Raw genomic sequence first — 17,024 nt, forward strand, 5'->3', positions numbered from 1 at the left:
ATATCTAAATAGCAGTACAGGCATCTTGTCATCCCAAGGGCACCATGGAGTATTCATATAATATAAAGAGAGATGATGGGGATTTTCTAATAACTAAATTGGAAATCAGAAATGTTACTTTTTTTTTTTTTTTTTTTTTCCCAATATACCAGTTTGCAAGCAATGCCTCCTTTTCCATAAAGACAGCTCTTCAAGAAAGCCCATTTCTAACACTCACAGACCTGTGCAGAACACCGTTTTTCATAGATGACGGACAGTAACTTTACAATAACATCAGCCATTTCTTTCAACACTGTCACAAATACCATTCAACAACAAATAGCATTCAACTAGACCTCAACTTCCTAATTTCATTGAAGCCTGTATACCTTTCATTCAGTGTTAACATTACTTGAAACGAAGTGTTTGGACGTTATATTATCCTCAGTTCCTCGTGTTGTAGCAGATCTAATCTTTAATGAAAACGAGACATGTAGGAATCCTATTTGAACTTTTCTTTTATCTTCACTCTTATTTCAAAAAGAAAGTCGTTGATTAAACACACCTAGTGACAAACCAACATGTGATTATCATCTATAATAAATGATACTCCTGCTTGCTAGTATAATTGTATTTGCTTTTCTTGTTGCCTTTGCTTGCTTCATCCACACCAGTAGATGTGTTGAGAAAACTGACTGGGAGAAAAGAGGTCATTCCCTGGTCCTGCTTACAAAGACAGCACAGACACAGCCCATGGTGACTGAAAAACAAGGAATAAAGAGGTTCAAGACTGTACTGCAAAAGTGTATTGCAACTGCAGGTTGCTTAAAGAAGTAGAAGCAAAGGGAATGTCCACAGGTTTGAAAAAGTGGCCTGCAACTACACAATATTCATTGTTTCAGAAAGGAGATTTAACGATGCAAAATCTTTGGCAAGAAAACAGTTGTTTTTAGGGATCAAATAGAGAGAGAAATAGTGCTGGGGACCTAGACTCCATTTAGGACATAATACTTGTCTTGTCTCTACACATGAAAATATTTTAAATTACTAGCTGAGAGATCAGGGGTCCTGAACCATGGTATGTTCATTATTGTTGATTGCATGTACTGTGTCATATCACTTAAAAAATTAAAAACATTAATGGCACTGAAATTTCAAACTGGGTGCACGTACCACTGTGCATAACAACTGACAAGCTATTATCTACGTTGATTAAAACTCCTAGTGCTAGTGTTTTAGCTTCTCCAAAAGCAAGGAATAAACAATTTGAATGTAGGCTTTATCAGTATTTGTACTTGTAATAAAACCAGGAATATTCATAGAATCATAGAATCATAGAAATTTTTTTTGAGTTGGAAGGGACTCTTACAGACCATTGAGTCCAGTTCCCCAGTAATGAACAGGGACACCCACAGAGGTCAGAGACCTCAGAGGCCTGTCCAGCCTGACCATGAATATCTCCCCACTGCCATAATGTTGTCTTGGCCCAGACTATACAAGAGTACAAAGTGAGTCACCAGCTCTGGATTCCTACTTAGGAGGGGTTTGCCATCAAGATAGACAGCAAGTCTCCGTGTAACCCTCTCCTCTAGGCATCAGCCCTGGGAAACATGCTGCCAAATATTCTTCAGAAAAGCATCTCAGAGAGGTTTCTGTGAGCAGATGGGGGACATTTGATGAAGCAAACGGATGCTGGGTAAGCAGTAATTCTCACTCAACAACCAGCCTGGGGGCTCCGTTCTTTCTTCATTTCCATTCTTTCTGATGGAAATGTCCTTGAAACTTAATTGAGTTTGCATGGAATTTTACACTTTTTGGATTTCTAATCTTACTCATCATTAATCCTTAAATATGTGTTCCACAATACCACTAACCAATTATAGAAAAATAATTTAAAATAATCATGTATCAAACTTTTTTAAAATTCTATTTGGAAGGTAGGAGACCTAATTACAGGCATGGGACTTTAATGGATATGCTGAAAACTGAAACTCAATATCTACTTTTTCATTGCTCTTCAGCAACCTGAGCAAATAGATTACCTCCTGTGATAGGTTTCTGACAGTCCCTCTTAGTTTGACAGTTATTTTAGAGAGAGTCACTTTTGTATATAATGAAAGGAAAAGTTGCCAAGCATACGTCCATATTTTATGTTTCTTAAAACTTGAAAGCTAGAGGAAAGACTCCATTTTTAGTCATGCCATTTTAAATTCAGAGTATTTGTACTGTCCGCCAGGTTTACATCAATGACACAGAATGGCATCTAGCCCAAGGGCTGAGTTCCATTTCTTGCACAGGAAGGGCAGCTGTTATAATTGAGTGTATCAGTTACTGCTTTGAACTTTTTTTGTGTTACTACATTCATGTGAAAATATGATGTGCATTTTCGCATCTTCTATGTATGCCAAAAGAATTAAAAGCCATTTCTATCGAAGTGTTTCCTTGAAATTGCAACATAAAAAATATATAAATATTAAAAACAATAAACCAAAACAAGACATTTTCTCCCAGAAATACCAGGACTCTTAGAAATACCTCACGTTTCATCTCAAGAATACTGCTTTCCACTCCTCAAGATCACACTGACTCCCATCACAATGGCCTTTTCTCCCACATACACCAGCTTTCTCCCAAATACACGACATTTTCTCCCACATACACCCATTTTCTCCCAAAGATGGGACATATTCTCCCAGAAATGCCAGCATATTCTTTAAAAAAACGGCCTTTTTTTTCCCAAAATACCAGCTTTCTCACAAACACACGTCATTTTCCAACCAAGTCTGCTACTATCTCCCAGAAACAGCCGGTTTCCGAGAAATACCTGACGTTTGCTCTCCCAAATACCACTCGACACTCCTCCAGAGGACATTGTCTCCCCTATTTACCACGTTTTCTCCCCAAGAGACCACTTGGCACACCAAAAAGACCACCGTTGCTCTCCAGTACAAGATATTCTTTCCCACCGGTTCCCACTTTTCTCCCCCAGCTATGTCATTTCCTCCCAGAAATGCCACTTTTCCCTTGGAAATTTCACCTTCACTTCTAAAAAAAGGATCTTTGCTTCCAGAAGTACCCCGTCTCTTACAACTACCACACGCTTTCTCCCAAAAATCTTCCGTGACAAGACCAAATGGGACACTTGCAACCAAGAAGAGGACACTTTCTCCCATTTTCGGGAAGAAAGACCTGTTTTCTTCCCTCCAGAGGACATTGTCTTCCCCACAGAGGACATTTTCTCCCAGAAATACTGCTACTTTTAGAAATACCTCCATTTCCTCCCAGATCGACTCCATGAGACGCCTAAGGATGACACTTACTTACTCCCAGATTTTGTGGCATTTTCTCCCAGAAATACCACTTGGATCCCAAAGAGATGGCCTTTTCCAACTCAAGCATCTATTTTCTCACAAATACCTGGCATTTTCTCTCAGGAATTGCACTACACCAAGTTACAGCTTCCTTTTTTGAAAAAAATGGTGTGTTACGCGCCTCATAATCACACTTACTCCCATCAATATGGTATTTTGTTACAGAAATACTATATTCTACTCCTAAAATAGGACATTTTCTCTCCAAAACAAGGCAATTTCTCCCTGAAATAACAAGACTCTTGGAAATACCTCCCATTTCATCCCAAAGATACTACTTGATGCTCCACAAGATCACAAGCACTCCCGTCTAAATGGCTTTTTCTCCCTGACACTGGTTTTCTTAAATATAGTTTCTATTTTATGGGTGGTTCTCTGTTTCAGCAATTCTGAAGCCTGTGTCGAAAAAGTATAGATGTGAAAAGCTTCTCTACTAAGACATTTCTTGCATTCTGTAGCACATTCTAAAAAGTCAGCTGAATATTCGGGGATCTACAGATGTGGTGCTCTCACGGAGAACGTTTCAGAAAGTCGAGAGCGATCGATTCTTGCCTGCGGACAAAAAAAACACTGTTTGGAGGAAGAGCACTAGGCTGAATACGTTCGTTCTGGGTATCGCAATTCCACTACTTCGCTCTCGTGGGTTGACAGCGGCACTCTCGCTGAACTGCTATGGAGAGTTTGCTGTTGCTGGCCGAGAAATCGCGGTTCTCCCCTAATTACGCTTTCAGCCTTCAGCAGCGGTCTCGTCTCTCTCGGATGCCGTGAAAGAGCGACTTCAGACGGACGCTTTTCTCCGAAGAGCGGCTTCTCCTGCACACATCGCAAAGCAGCGGTTCTGACTTCTCCCAGAGTCTCTGCAGAATGCACTACGCTTCTCTCTCATTCTAATGTCTTTCCCTTGATGCCCAGCGACATTTCGTTCATCTGTGGTTCTCCGATGCTTCAGCATTCTGTGACGAATAGATTAGAAGGGAAAAGCTCCTCAAATAAGGAAGCTGGACGTTCGAGGAACGACACACGTTGTGCTTTCAGGGAGGACGTAACAGAAAGTCGAGAGCTGTGGATTCTTCCCTCAGGAGAAAAAAATACCCTGTTTTCAGACAATGCAGTATGCTGAAATCGCACGTTCTGGGCTTCGCAATTCCACTACTTCGCTCTCGTGGGTCGAAAGCGGCACTCTCGCTGAACCGCTACGGAGAGTTTGCAGTTGCTTGCCGAGAAATCGCGGTTCTCCCCGAATGCCGCTTTCAGCCTTCAGCAGCGGTCTCGTCTCTCTCGGATGCCGTGAAAGAGCGACTTCAGACGGACGCTTTTCTCCGAAGAGCGGCTTCTCCTGCACACATCGCAAAGCAGCGGTTCTGACTTCTCCCAGAGTCTCTGCAGAATGCACTGCGCTTCTCTCTCATTGTCTTTCACTTTATTGCTATTTTCGTAGAGGTTTTTCGTTGCTGCTACAATTTTGCTTTCCATGGCGATAATGTCAGAATTAAAAATCCAGAATAACGAGTCAGTAAGAAGTTCGAGGAGGGACACACATCGTGCTTTCTGCGGAGAACGTTACAGAAAGTCGAGAGATGTGGATTCTTTCGTCAGGAGAAAAAAAAACCGTGTTTTCACAAAATGCAGTATGCTGAAATCGCACGTTCTCTGCTTCGCAATTCCGCTATTTCGCTCTCGTGGGTCGACAGCGCCGCTCTCTGTTAACCTCTTCGGAGAGTTTGCAGTTGCTGGCCGAGAAATCGCGGTTCTCCCCGAATGACGCTTTCAGCCTTCAGCAGCGGTCTCGTCTCTCTCGGATGCCGTGAAAGAGCGACTTCAGACGGACGCTTTTCTCCGAAGAGCGGCTTCTCCTGCACACATCGCAAAGCAGCGGTTCTGACTTCTCCCAGAGTCTCTGCAGAATGCACTACGCTTCTCTCTCATTCTTATGTCTTTCCCTTGATTCCTAGCGACATTTCGTTCATCTGTGGTTCTCCGATGCTACACTTCAGCATATTGTGACGAATAGAGTAGAAGGGAAAAGCTCCTCAAATAAGGAAGCTAGAAGTACCAGGAACGACACACGTTGTGCTTTCAGGGAGGACGTAACAGAAAGTCGAGAGCTGTGGATTCTTCCCTCAGGAGAAAAAAATACCCTGTTTTCAGACAATGCAGTATGCTGAAATCGCACGTTCTGGGCTTCGCAATTCCGCTACTTCGCTCTCGTGGGTCGAAAGCGGCACTCTCGCTGAACCGCTACGGAGAGTTTGCAGTTGCTTGCCGAGAAATCGCGGTTCTCCCCGAATGCCGCTTTCAGCCTTCAGCAGCGGTCTCGTCTCTCTCGGATGCCGTGAAAGAGCGACTTCAGACGGACGCTTTTCTCCGAAGAGCGGCTTCTCCTGCACACATCGCAAAGCAGCGGTTCTGACTTCTCCCAGAGTCTCTGCAGAATGCACTGCGCTTCTCTCTCATTGTCTTTCACTTTATTGCTATTTTCGTAGAGGTTTTTCGTTGCTGCTACACTTTTGCATTCCATGGCGATAATGTCAGAATTAAAAATTCAGTATAACGAGTCAGTAAGAAGTTCGAGGAGGGACACACATCGTGCTTTCTGGGGAGGGCGTTACAGAAAGTCGAGAGCTGTGGTTTATTTCCTCAGGAGAAAAAAAACCCTATTGTTAGGCAATGCAATATGCTGGAGTCGCACGTTCTCGGCTTCGCAATTCCGCTATTTCGCTCTCGTGGGTCGACAGAGCCACTCTCTGTTAACCGCTTCGGAGAGTTTGCAGTTGCTGGCCGAGAAATCGCGGTTCCCCCGAATGCTGCTTTCAGCCTGCAGCAGCGGTCTCGTTTCTCCCGGATGCCGTGAAAGATAGACTTCAGCCGGATGCTTTTCTCCGACGAGCGGCTTCTACTGCTCACATCGCAAGGGAGAGGTTCTGACTTCTCCTGGTGTCCACGCAGACTGCACTACGGTTCTTCTCTCTCATTTTTCTGTCTTTCCCTTTTTCCTATCTTTTCAGTAGTTTTTCCTTGCTACTACACGTCAGCATTCTGTGTCGAATAGGTTATAAGGAAAATCTCCCCTCTAATAAGGCAGCTAGAAGTTCGAGGAGCGACACACGTTGTGCTTTCTGGGCGTACGTTACAGAAAGTCGAGTGCCATTGCTTCTGTACTGGGGAGAAAAAAAATCCTGCATTCAGGCACTGCGGTAGCCTGAGGTCGCAAATTCTTGGCCGTGAACTGCTGCAGAGAGCTGGAGTTGCTGGAAACTGCTACATGGTCGCCTTGTGTACAGGACGAACCCTCCACGCTGTGCTACGTAGTAATTGCATAAATCATTCGTTCGACTGACAGTTCGTATTCGTAAGGAATACTACCGTACAATCCAAAATAACAAATTACAATGAAATATCACATTGTCACGGAGAAATACTAGTTTCAATAAACGAAACAGAGTTTTCACTTCAGAAAAATCAGCATTATCCAAAAAAAAAAAAGATATTTTCCAAACGAAGATCACTTTTTTCTTTAATATATGAAATTTTTCCACGGAAATAATAATTTTCTGATCTCTTTTGTAAGGAAAGGATAATAAATCTGTAAAAAACATGGAATTTCTGAAAGAAATCGCTCCACCTAGGGGAAAAATATATTATCGGTGAGAAAATTGACAGACATTTCACCTCAAAATGGAACATCTGAGGGAAAATGTCAGTTTTTTAATTTTTTTCGGAGAAGTAAAACAGTGTACACAGCGAAAACCTCAGCATTTGATTGAAACATTCCAATTACTGGAGAAAATATCATATTCCAGAAAAAGAAATAACATTTCTTTGCATTTCTTTTTTTTCTTTGCTTTTCATTTTCTTATTGCAAAGCAATAATTGTGAAAGGGGAATATTACGAAAGAAAACGAAAGGTAAATCTGGGAATACTGTTGTTTTGGGGAGATAGAAGCATACTTGGTTGGAAAATGACGGGCGTTTGTGAGAAAGCGGGTACTTTGAGGCAAAAGGCCGTATTTTGAAGAATAAGAAGCTATTTCTGGGGGAATTCATGCCTATGTGTAAAAGCTGGTCTTTCTGGGAAAAATTGTCCTTTTTTTTTGCTGGAAGAGATGGTTAGGGGACTAGAATAGTGATCCTGGATGACAACGTGACGTCTTTGTGAGCAAAGTGGTATTTCGGAGAGAAAATGCCCCAGATTTGGGAGAGAAAAAGTTTATCTGGGATCAAATGCCATATGTCTGGGAGAAAACGTCTGATGTGGGGGGGAGAAGGTGATGTATCTGTGAGAAAGCTGGCGTTTCTGGGAGAAAATTCCAAATATTTGTGAGAAAACAGATGCTAAAGAGGGAAAAGGCCATCTCTTTGGGATCCAAGTGGTATTTCTGGGAGAAAATGCCACAAAATCTGGGAGTAAGTGACATCCCGAGGCGTCTCATGGAGTCGATTTGGGAGGAAATGGAGGTGTTTCTAAGAGTAGCAGTATTTCTGGGAGAAAATGTCCTCTGTGGGGAAGACAATGTCCTCTTGAGGGAAGAAAACAGGTCTTTCTTCCCGAAAATGGGAGAAAGTGTCCTCTTCTTGGTTGCAAGTGTCCCATTTGGTCTTGTCACGGAGGCTTTTTGGGAGAAACCGTGTGGCAGTTGTAAGAGAAGGGGAACTTCTGGGAGCAAATCTCCTCTTTTTGGAAGAGAAGGTGAAATTTCCAAGGTAAAAGTGGCATTTCTGGAGGAAATGACATAGCTGGGGGAGAAAAGTGGGAACCGGTGGGAAAGAAGATCTTGTACTGGAGAGCAACGGTGGTCTTTTTGGTGTGCCAAATGGTCTCTTGGGGAGAAAACATGGTAAATAGGGGAGACAATGTCCTCTGGAGGAGTGTCAAGTAGTATTTGGGAGAGCAAATGTCAGGTATTTCTCAGCAAAGTTCTGTTTCTGGGAGATAGTAGCAGAGTTGGTTAAAAAATGACAGGCGTTATTGAGAAAGATGGTAGTTTGGGGCAAAAGGCCGTATTTTGAAGAAGAAGAAGGTATTTCTGGGGGAATATATCCCATCTTTGGGAGAAAACGGGTGTATATGAGAGAAAATGTCGTGTATTTGGGAGAAACCTGGTGTATCTGGGGGAAAAGGCCATTTAGACGGGAGAAAGTGTGATCCTGAGTAGCGTCAAGTAGTATCCTTGGGATGAAACGGGAGGTATTTCTAAGAGAAGTGGTATTTCTGGGAGAAAATGTCTTCTTTTTGGGGGAAACGTTCCTAGATCTATGAGAAAACTGTGTTACTGGAGGAAATGTCTTCTTGTGAGTGGAAAAGTTCATGCCTATGCCAGAAAGCTGGTCTTTCTTAGAAAAAATGTACTTATTTCTTGGTGGAAGAGATGGTTAGGGGACTAGAATAGTGATCCTGGATGACAACGTGACGTCTTTGCGAGCAAAGTGGTATTTCGGAAAGAAAATGTCCTCGATTTGGGAAAGACTTTATCTGGGATGACATGCCATATTTCTGGGAGAAAACGTCTGGAGACGGTGATTCTGAAGGTGCTTGTGCTGGAGCTTGAATTTCAGCCTGCAGATAGCTGGCTGTGGTGGGTAGAACGTGATGGGTGCTGACGATCACAGCACAGGGTGTGAGGGCCTTGAGTAGGAGCGGATTCCTGAGGAGGCATGAGAGTGTCCGCACCCTCTAAATGCCCTTGGGCAACAGAGGGGGTGACAGTGGATGCGGGGGGCTGGGACCAGCAGACTTTGCCTGAGCTCGGGATTGGAGAAGCTCAGGTCCCGATGAGAGCACACCATGTCTAATCTTGGCAGCACGCAGTGCCTCAAACTTTGGATGCCAATGTGAAAAACCAATAATGCTTAACAACCCTGCACATGGAGATCCGTAGGGCTGCTTGTTACCCTGAGAGCTCTGTCTGCATGGCTGAGTTGGTCCCAGTTTGTGCAAAGGTGGCATGGGACAGAGGGCATTGCTTTTGCCACTTGGATACAGCTGCTGGCTGAACTGGCCAAGACAGAGCCCACCCTGCGCGCCTTCCCATGTGCACATCCACCCCGAGAATGGAAGTCCTCCTTCTCTGTGTACCCCATTCCACCGCAACGAGGAAAGTAAACCATTTTGGCACCTGAAATGCTTCTGCTCCTGCAGCTTGGGCACTGCAGTCACAGCTCTGCAAGGGGTGACGTCCGCAACAGAAGGACTTTCCCCAAAGCAGAGGGAAAACAGGGAAATTCAGGAAGAGAGGAAAAAGAAGTCGCTTTCTAACTCGTGATGCAACTAGACATGGTGTGTGTCACAACACGAGGGGGCGCTCAGCAATTGCAATGATTTTGCAGAGGGAAGGAGAGAGGGAAGACCTTCCTCTCAATGCTGCAACGCCCCGAGGAGATGAGAAAATCAGGCAAAACTGCAAAACGGAGAACACCTTTCGGGGGACCCTAAAGGAAACGGGGAGACATATGGCAGATGCAGCGGGACAGGACGTAAGTGGATGCAGTTTAAAAACAAATCACCCCAGCTCTTGCTTGGGCTGTTGCCCTTTGTTGCTGGGCATCCTGGGGATCCCAAACCTGCCAGCTGCTGGCTCTCCACCATACATCCTCCCTTGGAGCCAAGCATGCCTTTCCCAGCAGCAAGCAGCAGGCTGGAGTCAGCACCAAGAACAAAACCTCCTTGCACCTCTCCCTGTCCTTCTTCCACACGCTGTCTCTTAGTTTCAGAAAGCAGGGCCAGACCCCAGTGAAACAAAAGCTCTGGGACAAAACTGCTGCTTTATTCTCCTCCTCCCCTTTCCTCGTCTACACCCCACAGAAAGGCCATCTGCCAAGCAAGGGGTGCAATTATCAGGTGTACGAGGGGCAGAGCAAACCAAGCTTAACTTCAAGGCTTGTTTCTTCCACATTACTGCCCCGACGTCTGATACAATCATATAATCATGGAATCATATAAAGGCCTGGGTTGAAAAGGACCACAGTGCTCATCTACTTTCAACCCGCCTGCTACGTGTAGGGTCACCAACCAGGCTACCACTAGCCCAGGCTGCCCAGAGCCACCTCCAGCCTGGCCTTGAATGCTTCTGGGGATGGGGCATCCACAACCTCCTTGGGCAGCCTGCTCCAGTGCTCCACCACCCTCTGTGTGAAAAAACTTCCTCCTAATATCTAGCCTAATCCTCCCCTGTCTCGGTCTAAAACCACTCCTCCATGTCCTATCACTATCCACCCTCGTAAACAGCCGTTTATCCAAGAAAAAGAACAGCGTAGGGTTTTTTGTTTGTTTGATTGTTTTATTGTGGGTGTTTAATTGGATTTGGTTTTGGTTTTGGTTTGAAGGAGCTCATCCACATCCTGCACACGCTCCACCGGAACATCGAGTGGAGCAGGGGCTGGTCTTGCAGACGGAGTAATGCAGGAATTCTGTCAGGAACTTGAGGTGTATCTAGTTCATCATCTGAAACCTCTGCAACCAGACTGGAAGGGACCAGTCCTCCCGTGCCATCTGTCAGCTCTCCCTGAACCAGCCATCCTCATCCACATCTCCAAAGACGTTAACGTATTGTCCGGTGCTCGGAGGAAGCTCGCTTTCTGGGTCCTCATCAGGACCCTCAACAGGGTTGTAGCTATGGCGAGCTAAGAATCTTCAAATTATTGGTGACACTTGTCCTGGAGAGTGCAGGATGAAGGACAAAAGCTCTGCTGCTGATTCTCCGCTCTCACTTTCAGGGCCGTCCGCTGACAGAAAGCAGCACTCAGGACTGTTCCCGTGGACCTCTTTCGCGGCTCTGAGTTCACGCTCCAGGCCTTCCAGATGACTTTGAAGACCTTTGGCCTCTTGGATGGCAGAATGGAATGGACCGGAACTATTGCTGAGATTCTTGTTTGATGGGGCAAGAGTCTCTTTTGTTGCCTCTCCCAGCTCCATTCTGCCCTCACCTCCGGTTGGAACTCGCTCCTAGTTGGTCTCAGGATGAGCTGGTTCTGCTGCTTTCTCTTCTCTCTTGCACACTCTGTGAGAAGGAGTTTCAGAAAGCACTACTCACTGACAGGAAATAAGCGGAAACTTGAAAGACTTGGCAACGTAAGTCCTGGCAGTGTACTGCCAGCAGCTGATTTGGCCGTCCAGGATCCTGGCACTACAAATGCTTCGTTGCCAAATGCAGCAATCAGGTGTTTTGGGGAAAAGCCAACTCACGGGTATTTTTTGCACATCCATATCACAGCACCACAGGCCAGCACCAGCGCAGACAGCAGCACAGCTGAGAACATCACCATGGCTGCGATGTGGCGCTTCCGCACAGATTTGTGAACAGCAGCCTCTGTGCTTTTCCCGGCATTCATCCCTGGAAGAAACGAGACAATGTCCCACGTTACCTTCACCTGCGCTACAGATGATCTCTCAGTGTGCTTCACGGACCCAAGAGAGCTTCACTAGCGGGTGCCTCTGCCTCTGGTGCCTAAGCACCAGGGGACAAGTAGGATCGCTTCCACCTCTCGTTGGGTAGGGAGAGGCTGCACAGGCACTACCCGTGTCTTCCTCTGGGCCGAGGGCTGTGCCCTGGGATCTGCGCTTTGTCTGTGGGGAGCACTGCAGAGCAGAATCCCTCACGCTTTCCCCAGCGCGCGTGTCCTGAGCTCTCCCGCAGGACACCCCCCGGGCTCAAGGTCGGGCTGCAGCCAGCGCAGGGCACAGCCGGAGCCAGCCCAGGGGAGAAACACTCCTGCAGGCTCCTGCCACACAGGACCCCGCTCATTGCCCTCAGGTGGCTTTGTTGCAAAAGGGCAAAGCTCACAACTCTCTGGGAACTGCGAGTGGTGGGAGCTGAGCAGCGTCACAGAGGTCTGCAAGTACCTTCTCTGGCACGCCGCTGGAACAACTCTCCACACCCCACTGAGGCCAGCCATTTTCAGAGAGCCATCCCTGGCTTCTTTTACACGTGCTCTGTGCTCACACGCCCAGGTTTGGCTGCTGACCTGGTGTGCAAGGGCAGGCAGCAAGAGCCTGCAGGCACACAGCGACTCTGGTTAGTGACGCTGGATGAGCGCGGGACAGAAATTACCTGGCATGCCAGTTGTTGGCGCTGCCTGCGTTCCACTGCCCGAGACCGGCAGTGTGGGATGGCTGTCTTCCTGCAGTGCATCCTGCTCAGTTTCTTGGTCAGTTCCTTTAGAAGGAAAGCAGGACAGTAAGCTTGGACGTGATGTGCTCTCATCGGGAACTGAGCTACTCCAATCCCGAGCTCAGGCAAAGTCTGCTGGTCCCAGCCCCCCGCATCCACTGTCACCCCCTCCGTTGCCCAAGGGCATTTGGGCCCTCCCAGGAACTGGAGGGTGCCGACCCTCTCATGCCTCCTCAGGAATCAGCTCCTACGCAAGGCCCTCACACCCTGTGCTGTGAGCGTCACCACCCATCACATTCCACCCACCACAGCCAGCTATCTGCAGGCTGAAATTCAAGCTCCAGCACAAGCACCTTCAGAATCAGCGTCTCCAGCTCATTTCCAGCATTAGCAAAGGCAGCCATCCCTGATCGGGATGCTCCTCCTGCCTTCAACTTGCTCAGCTGCACAGAGGGCTTTGTATGAACAGAAGCACGGCACTCGCCATCTGTGTGCCATCTGGGTGCCAGCGTCTGCACAAAGCAGCTCTGACAAGTAATGGTCGTGCTGGGGGAGCAGCTGCCGCTGGGTCTCGGCTGGATGCAGAGTGGCAGCAGACCATCTCTGGTGCTCGACAGTGCCTGCAAGGCGTTACATGGAACACCACCGCAGCACGGCTCTGCGCGATCCCTTCCTGCTGTGCAGGCTACGGCTTGTCCACACATGAACGTCAGACCTCAGCTTCCCAGGTCTCACGGTGAACACACTGACGTATACCTACCACGCGCTGCCTTCTCCATTTCCTTCAGCAGATCCTTTAGGAGACGGGATGAGCCCGGGGAGTATCTTCCTCTTCTGGGTTCATCCTTTCCTCTTTCCGGACCTGTACAGAATGTACGAAGTCAAATATCACGTGCATGAAGTTTTGGAGACCAGCGGTGAGTCAGCGGAGTCAGTAAAGACAAACTACTCACCGCTGGGATTCCAGCTGGGCTCCAGCGCGGGAGGAAACGAACGACCGGGCAAAGACATCCATGGGGGCACTTCTGCAACCAGAGACCCGTGAAAAGTTTCACTCATACACTACAGCATCACTGAGTAGCAGAGCATATGGGGGATCGTGCCATGAAACGGCACTGAAATGGGCAATGAAAGCTCTCGCAGGAATTACAAAGCCATGACTTACCCATGCCATCCTCCAGAGTTTCGGGCCCAGAGCTCAGAGCGGATCCTGGATCGCCTGCTCCAGTCACATCTGCAAACAAACGCAGGACAGAACAACTCCCATTAAACATCCTTCCAGGCAGAATGACACAGGATGCAATTAATGCCGGGAATTCCTTAGCAACACTATTCTCTCCCTTCCGCACAGGAGCACCTTGGAAACAGTTCCTGGCTGCCTGCAGGAGTACCACCGTCATACACAACTAACCCCGTGCAGAACTGCCCAGAGGAACGCCCTCCTGGAGCTCACCCCAGCTCTAACCTCAACCGCACGGACTGGATTAAACCTAGGCTTTGGTATGTCACTGCCTTGCTGAACTATCCCAGCCAAATATCATCTAATAGCAAGGAAATGAAACCTGGTGACTTACCTCCAGCATCCCCCTCAGATTCATAGACAGGATCCTCTTCTGTTGATTCACCAGCAGGGCCTGCAGGCACAAGTGTGATCAGACACAGGTGAGGAGAGCTTCCAGCACGTGTGGGGGCCTCCTTTTCCCTGAGTGACCTGTAGGCTCTGGCGGTGGGCCAGGGAATGCCACGGCCCAAATACAAAGCTCTGGGCTCTCTCAGCTGAGGAGGGGCAGCGGTAACCTTCCCACTGAAATGTGGCAGCTCTCCAAGTAAAGAAATACTCACGCCTCCACTGTGCATGCCCTTCAAGGCACAAACAGGCACGGAAGATCTTGAGAGGATCTTAAGTAAAATTGCACCCAAGTAAACTAGGAGAGCGTGAACGTTTCTGCCTCCAAGTTAACAGACACAACTTACCTCTGGGTTGCCCCACAGGCACAGCCACAAAATCCGGACCCAAACGATCATTTGCAAAGGGAGCACCAAGCGCATCATCTAGAATCAAGAACAGACGAGAGAAATTCCCATTGCATGGTGTGATCTCCTTCTCCCTCAGTCACTGGATGTGGGTCGTGGAACGGCACGGGAGAAGGACTCAGGTCTCCAAAGTTGCAGAGTGGCCAGGATTGACCTGTAGGCTGGCACTGGCAGCGTACACAGTACTCTCCCCAAGCCGTGTGCCACATCCCTCACGGACCGCAGGGAAGAAGATGCAGCCCCCCGGGGCTTTCTTCCTGGGAGGCCGCTAATGACCAGGAAGATCACGCTGAAGCACTGGAGGAAAGCACGCCTGTCTCCTCCCCTGGGCTGTGGGCCGGGGCTCCGTGCTGGAAACTGGCATTCATCTATGGTACCAGGAGTACCGCGAGCCTGGAGCAGAAATGCTCACGCTTTTCCCAGCACACATCGTCTGAGCTCTCCCCAGGACATCTCCCAGGATGAAGGCTGTGCTCCAGCCAGCAAGCAGCAGAGCCACAGCCCGGCATGGCTGGAGCCGGCTCTGGGGAGCAGCGCTGCCACGGGCTCCGCTCGGCTCCTGCGGTGCTGCCCATCACCCCCTGCCCAACACCACCCCCGTGGAAGGCAGGCCCCAGGGAAGTGTGGCACAGGGCCGTGGGGACGCAGCCTGACTTCTTGCCGCCAGTGCTGCTCAGTTTGGGTCCCATTTCTGCCCACCCACCTGCTCCCAGTGCTCGCCACGGAGCAGCACAGGTCTCCCGGAAACACATGGCCATCAGTAGGAGGAAGAGGACAAGGCGGGCAGGGGCCATGGCCCCCCACACTCGCACCATGCTTCCAACACCACCGCTGCAGCCACAGTGAGTGTCGCACAGAGCGAAGCCTGCGGCACAGCACAGCACAGTCAGAGGACGGGGCATTGTGACCTCACGGCTCCGAGATTCCGGGTGGCGGCTCCCCGCGGGCTGCCGCTCTTGTGATGCACTGCACCAGGGTGCTTACGTCATGGAAACGCAGACTCATAGAATGCCTTGGGTTGGAAGGGACAGTAAAGAGCTTAGAACCCCAGCCCCACTGCCGTGGGCAGGGATGCCACCCACGTGGTCATGCGGCCCAGAGCCCCATCCACCTCCAGGGATGGAGCAGCCACAGCTTCGCCTGGCAGACTTTCATAGTGCTTCAGCTACCCCAAGAGGGAAATATTTACAGCTCTGTGCTCCCACGACACCTCAGGCCATTGAGGACGAGATGCAATGTGGAAATGGGGTCTGGATCAAGGGCGCTATCGCACAGGCTATCCATGCATGCGAAACGTGCTGCAATTAAGCAAGCCGAGCAAAGAAAGCCTCTCCGGTATGGAGGGTGATGGCTGAAATACAAACATGGGGAAGCTGACCTTCCCACAAACCTGCCAAGTCAAGTGTCACCTGCTTACATTTTTGTTGATAGATCTCCAGTTTCATCTGCTTTCCTTCAGTTTGGCAGTACCTCGGCTAAGGACATCCCCTTTCCTGCACCAACTGTATTTCCCACGTAGCGTAGCGCGCTTCCAAGCCTGAATTTAATCGCAGAAATTGAAGGCTTGCTGGCTGGCACCTCCCATCCCCAAAGTCCCAGTGAACTCACCCACTGCTGGCAACTGGACGCTCGGTGGCGAGAGGACCATCACCTATAGGTAGGTCCCACCTGGCTCTCCAGAAACTGCTGCACTTTTGGATGCGGAGCAACAAACACAGCGTCCATACAACTCCGCCACTGCATCAGACCCTGCCACTCTCCCTACGACCAGGCAAAGTGCACAAGGCAAGCTGAACTGCTGAACCAGGCCCCACACAGGGCTTGTGCTTACGTATTTGTAATCAAAATACAGCATGCATTTTTTCATTCCTCTTGTCTAGTTACCTCGTGACAATAAGCCCTGTTTAGTGCTTATTTCTTATCTTTGTATTATTCCTTGAGTAATAGCTTCCAGCATGTGCACCCACGAAGAGAGGAGTTATTGAGTGAGGTGGTCAGAAGGGCAGCAGCTCCTGGCTGGCCACGTGCACGGGCTTCTCAGCCACATATGCCAGCGAGGTGTGGGCACAGCCGGTAGAACAGCTCCTGGTGGTAATTCTTGGTCACAGAGCACTGCAGTGCCCGGAACAAAGCCAGCAGCCCGTCCCTACAGAGACCCCTGTCAGGTGGGGCTGGGGCTGCAGCAGCCCCGCCTCTTCCCAGTCTTAGCAAACGGCAAGTCAGTCCAACAGCTCTGCTTTGAGTAGAACCGGAATTTATCTCAGGCACGAGGTCCTGAAATCTGGAAAACCCCGATGTTTCCAGGTGCAGGTAGTACAGGCAAGCATAGACATCAGATGGCTTTGTACACCTCGTGACCTGCCCAACAGGAAAGGAAGCCACTGTGTGGCTAAACTGAGCCCATCAGGCAGTTGTAAGTTAGTTGAGTCCTCCTATGGAGTCCAAAGTGAGTGGAAGTTTGCTACAACACTTCACCTGTGGTGAAGGCAACTTAGTTTCAGCGAGTTTTGCCTTACTAATAATGGAAAAAAAACCC

General features: G+C 48.6%; 1 protein-coding gene across 25 annotated transcripts in view; it reads right to left on the reverse strand.

Moving 5' to 3' along the window:
- Positions 1 to 10,287: 10,287 nt before the first annotated feature.
- Positions 10,288 to 17,024, reverse strand: part of LOC149915084 (uncharacterized) — a 32,588-nt gene continuing 25,851 nt past the window's right edge. For 22 of the 25 annotated variants that reach the window (XM_090124162.1, XM_090124170.1, XM_090124165.1 and 19 more), the window contains 8 exons: positions 14,429 to 14,506; positions 14,029 to 14,088; positions 13,620 to 13,688; positions 13,408 to 13,479; positions 13,215 to 13,316; positions 12,395 to 12,499; positions 11,530 to 11,677; positions 10,588 to 11,344 (listed from right to left, as the gene is read on the reverse strand). In XM_090124162.1, the coding sequence (XP_089980288.1) occupies positions 11,290 to 11,344; positions 11,530 to 11,677; positions 12,395 to 12,499; positions 13,215 to 13,316; positions 13,408 to 13,479; positions 13,620 to 13,688; positions 14,029 to 14,088; positions 14,429 to 14,506 (689 nt within the window). In that variant the 3' untranslated portion in view covers positions 10,588 to 11,289. Of the gene's footprint in view, positions 11,345 to 11,529; positions 11,678 to 12,394; positions 12,500 to 13,214; positions 13,317 to 13,407; positions 13,480 to 13,619; positions 13,689 to 14,028; positions 14,089 to 14,428; positions 14,507 to 15,191 lie in introns of all 25 variants that reach the window. The other 3 variants (XM_090124151.1, XM_090124150.1, XM_090124149.1) reach the window with 3 other exon arrangements.

The sequence above is a fragment of the Phasianus colchicus genome, chromosome 24, assembly GCF_987193195.1.
Source record: "Phasianus colchicus chromosome 24, bPhaCol1.hap1.1, whole genome shotgun sequence".
Taxonomy (NCBI): domain Eukaryota; kingdom Metazoa; phylum Chordata; class Aves; order Galliformes; family Phasianidae; genus Phasianus; species Phasianus colchicus.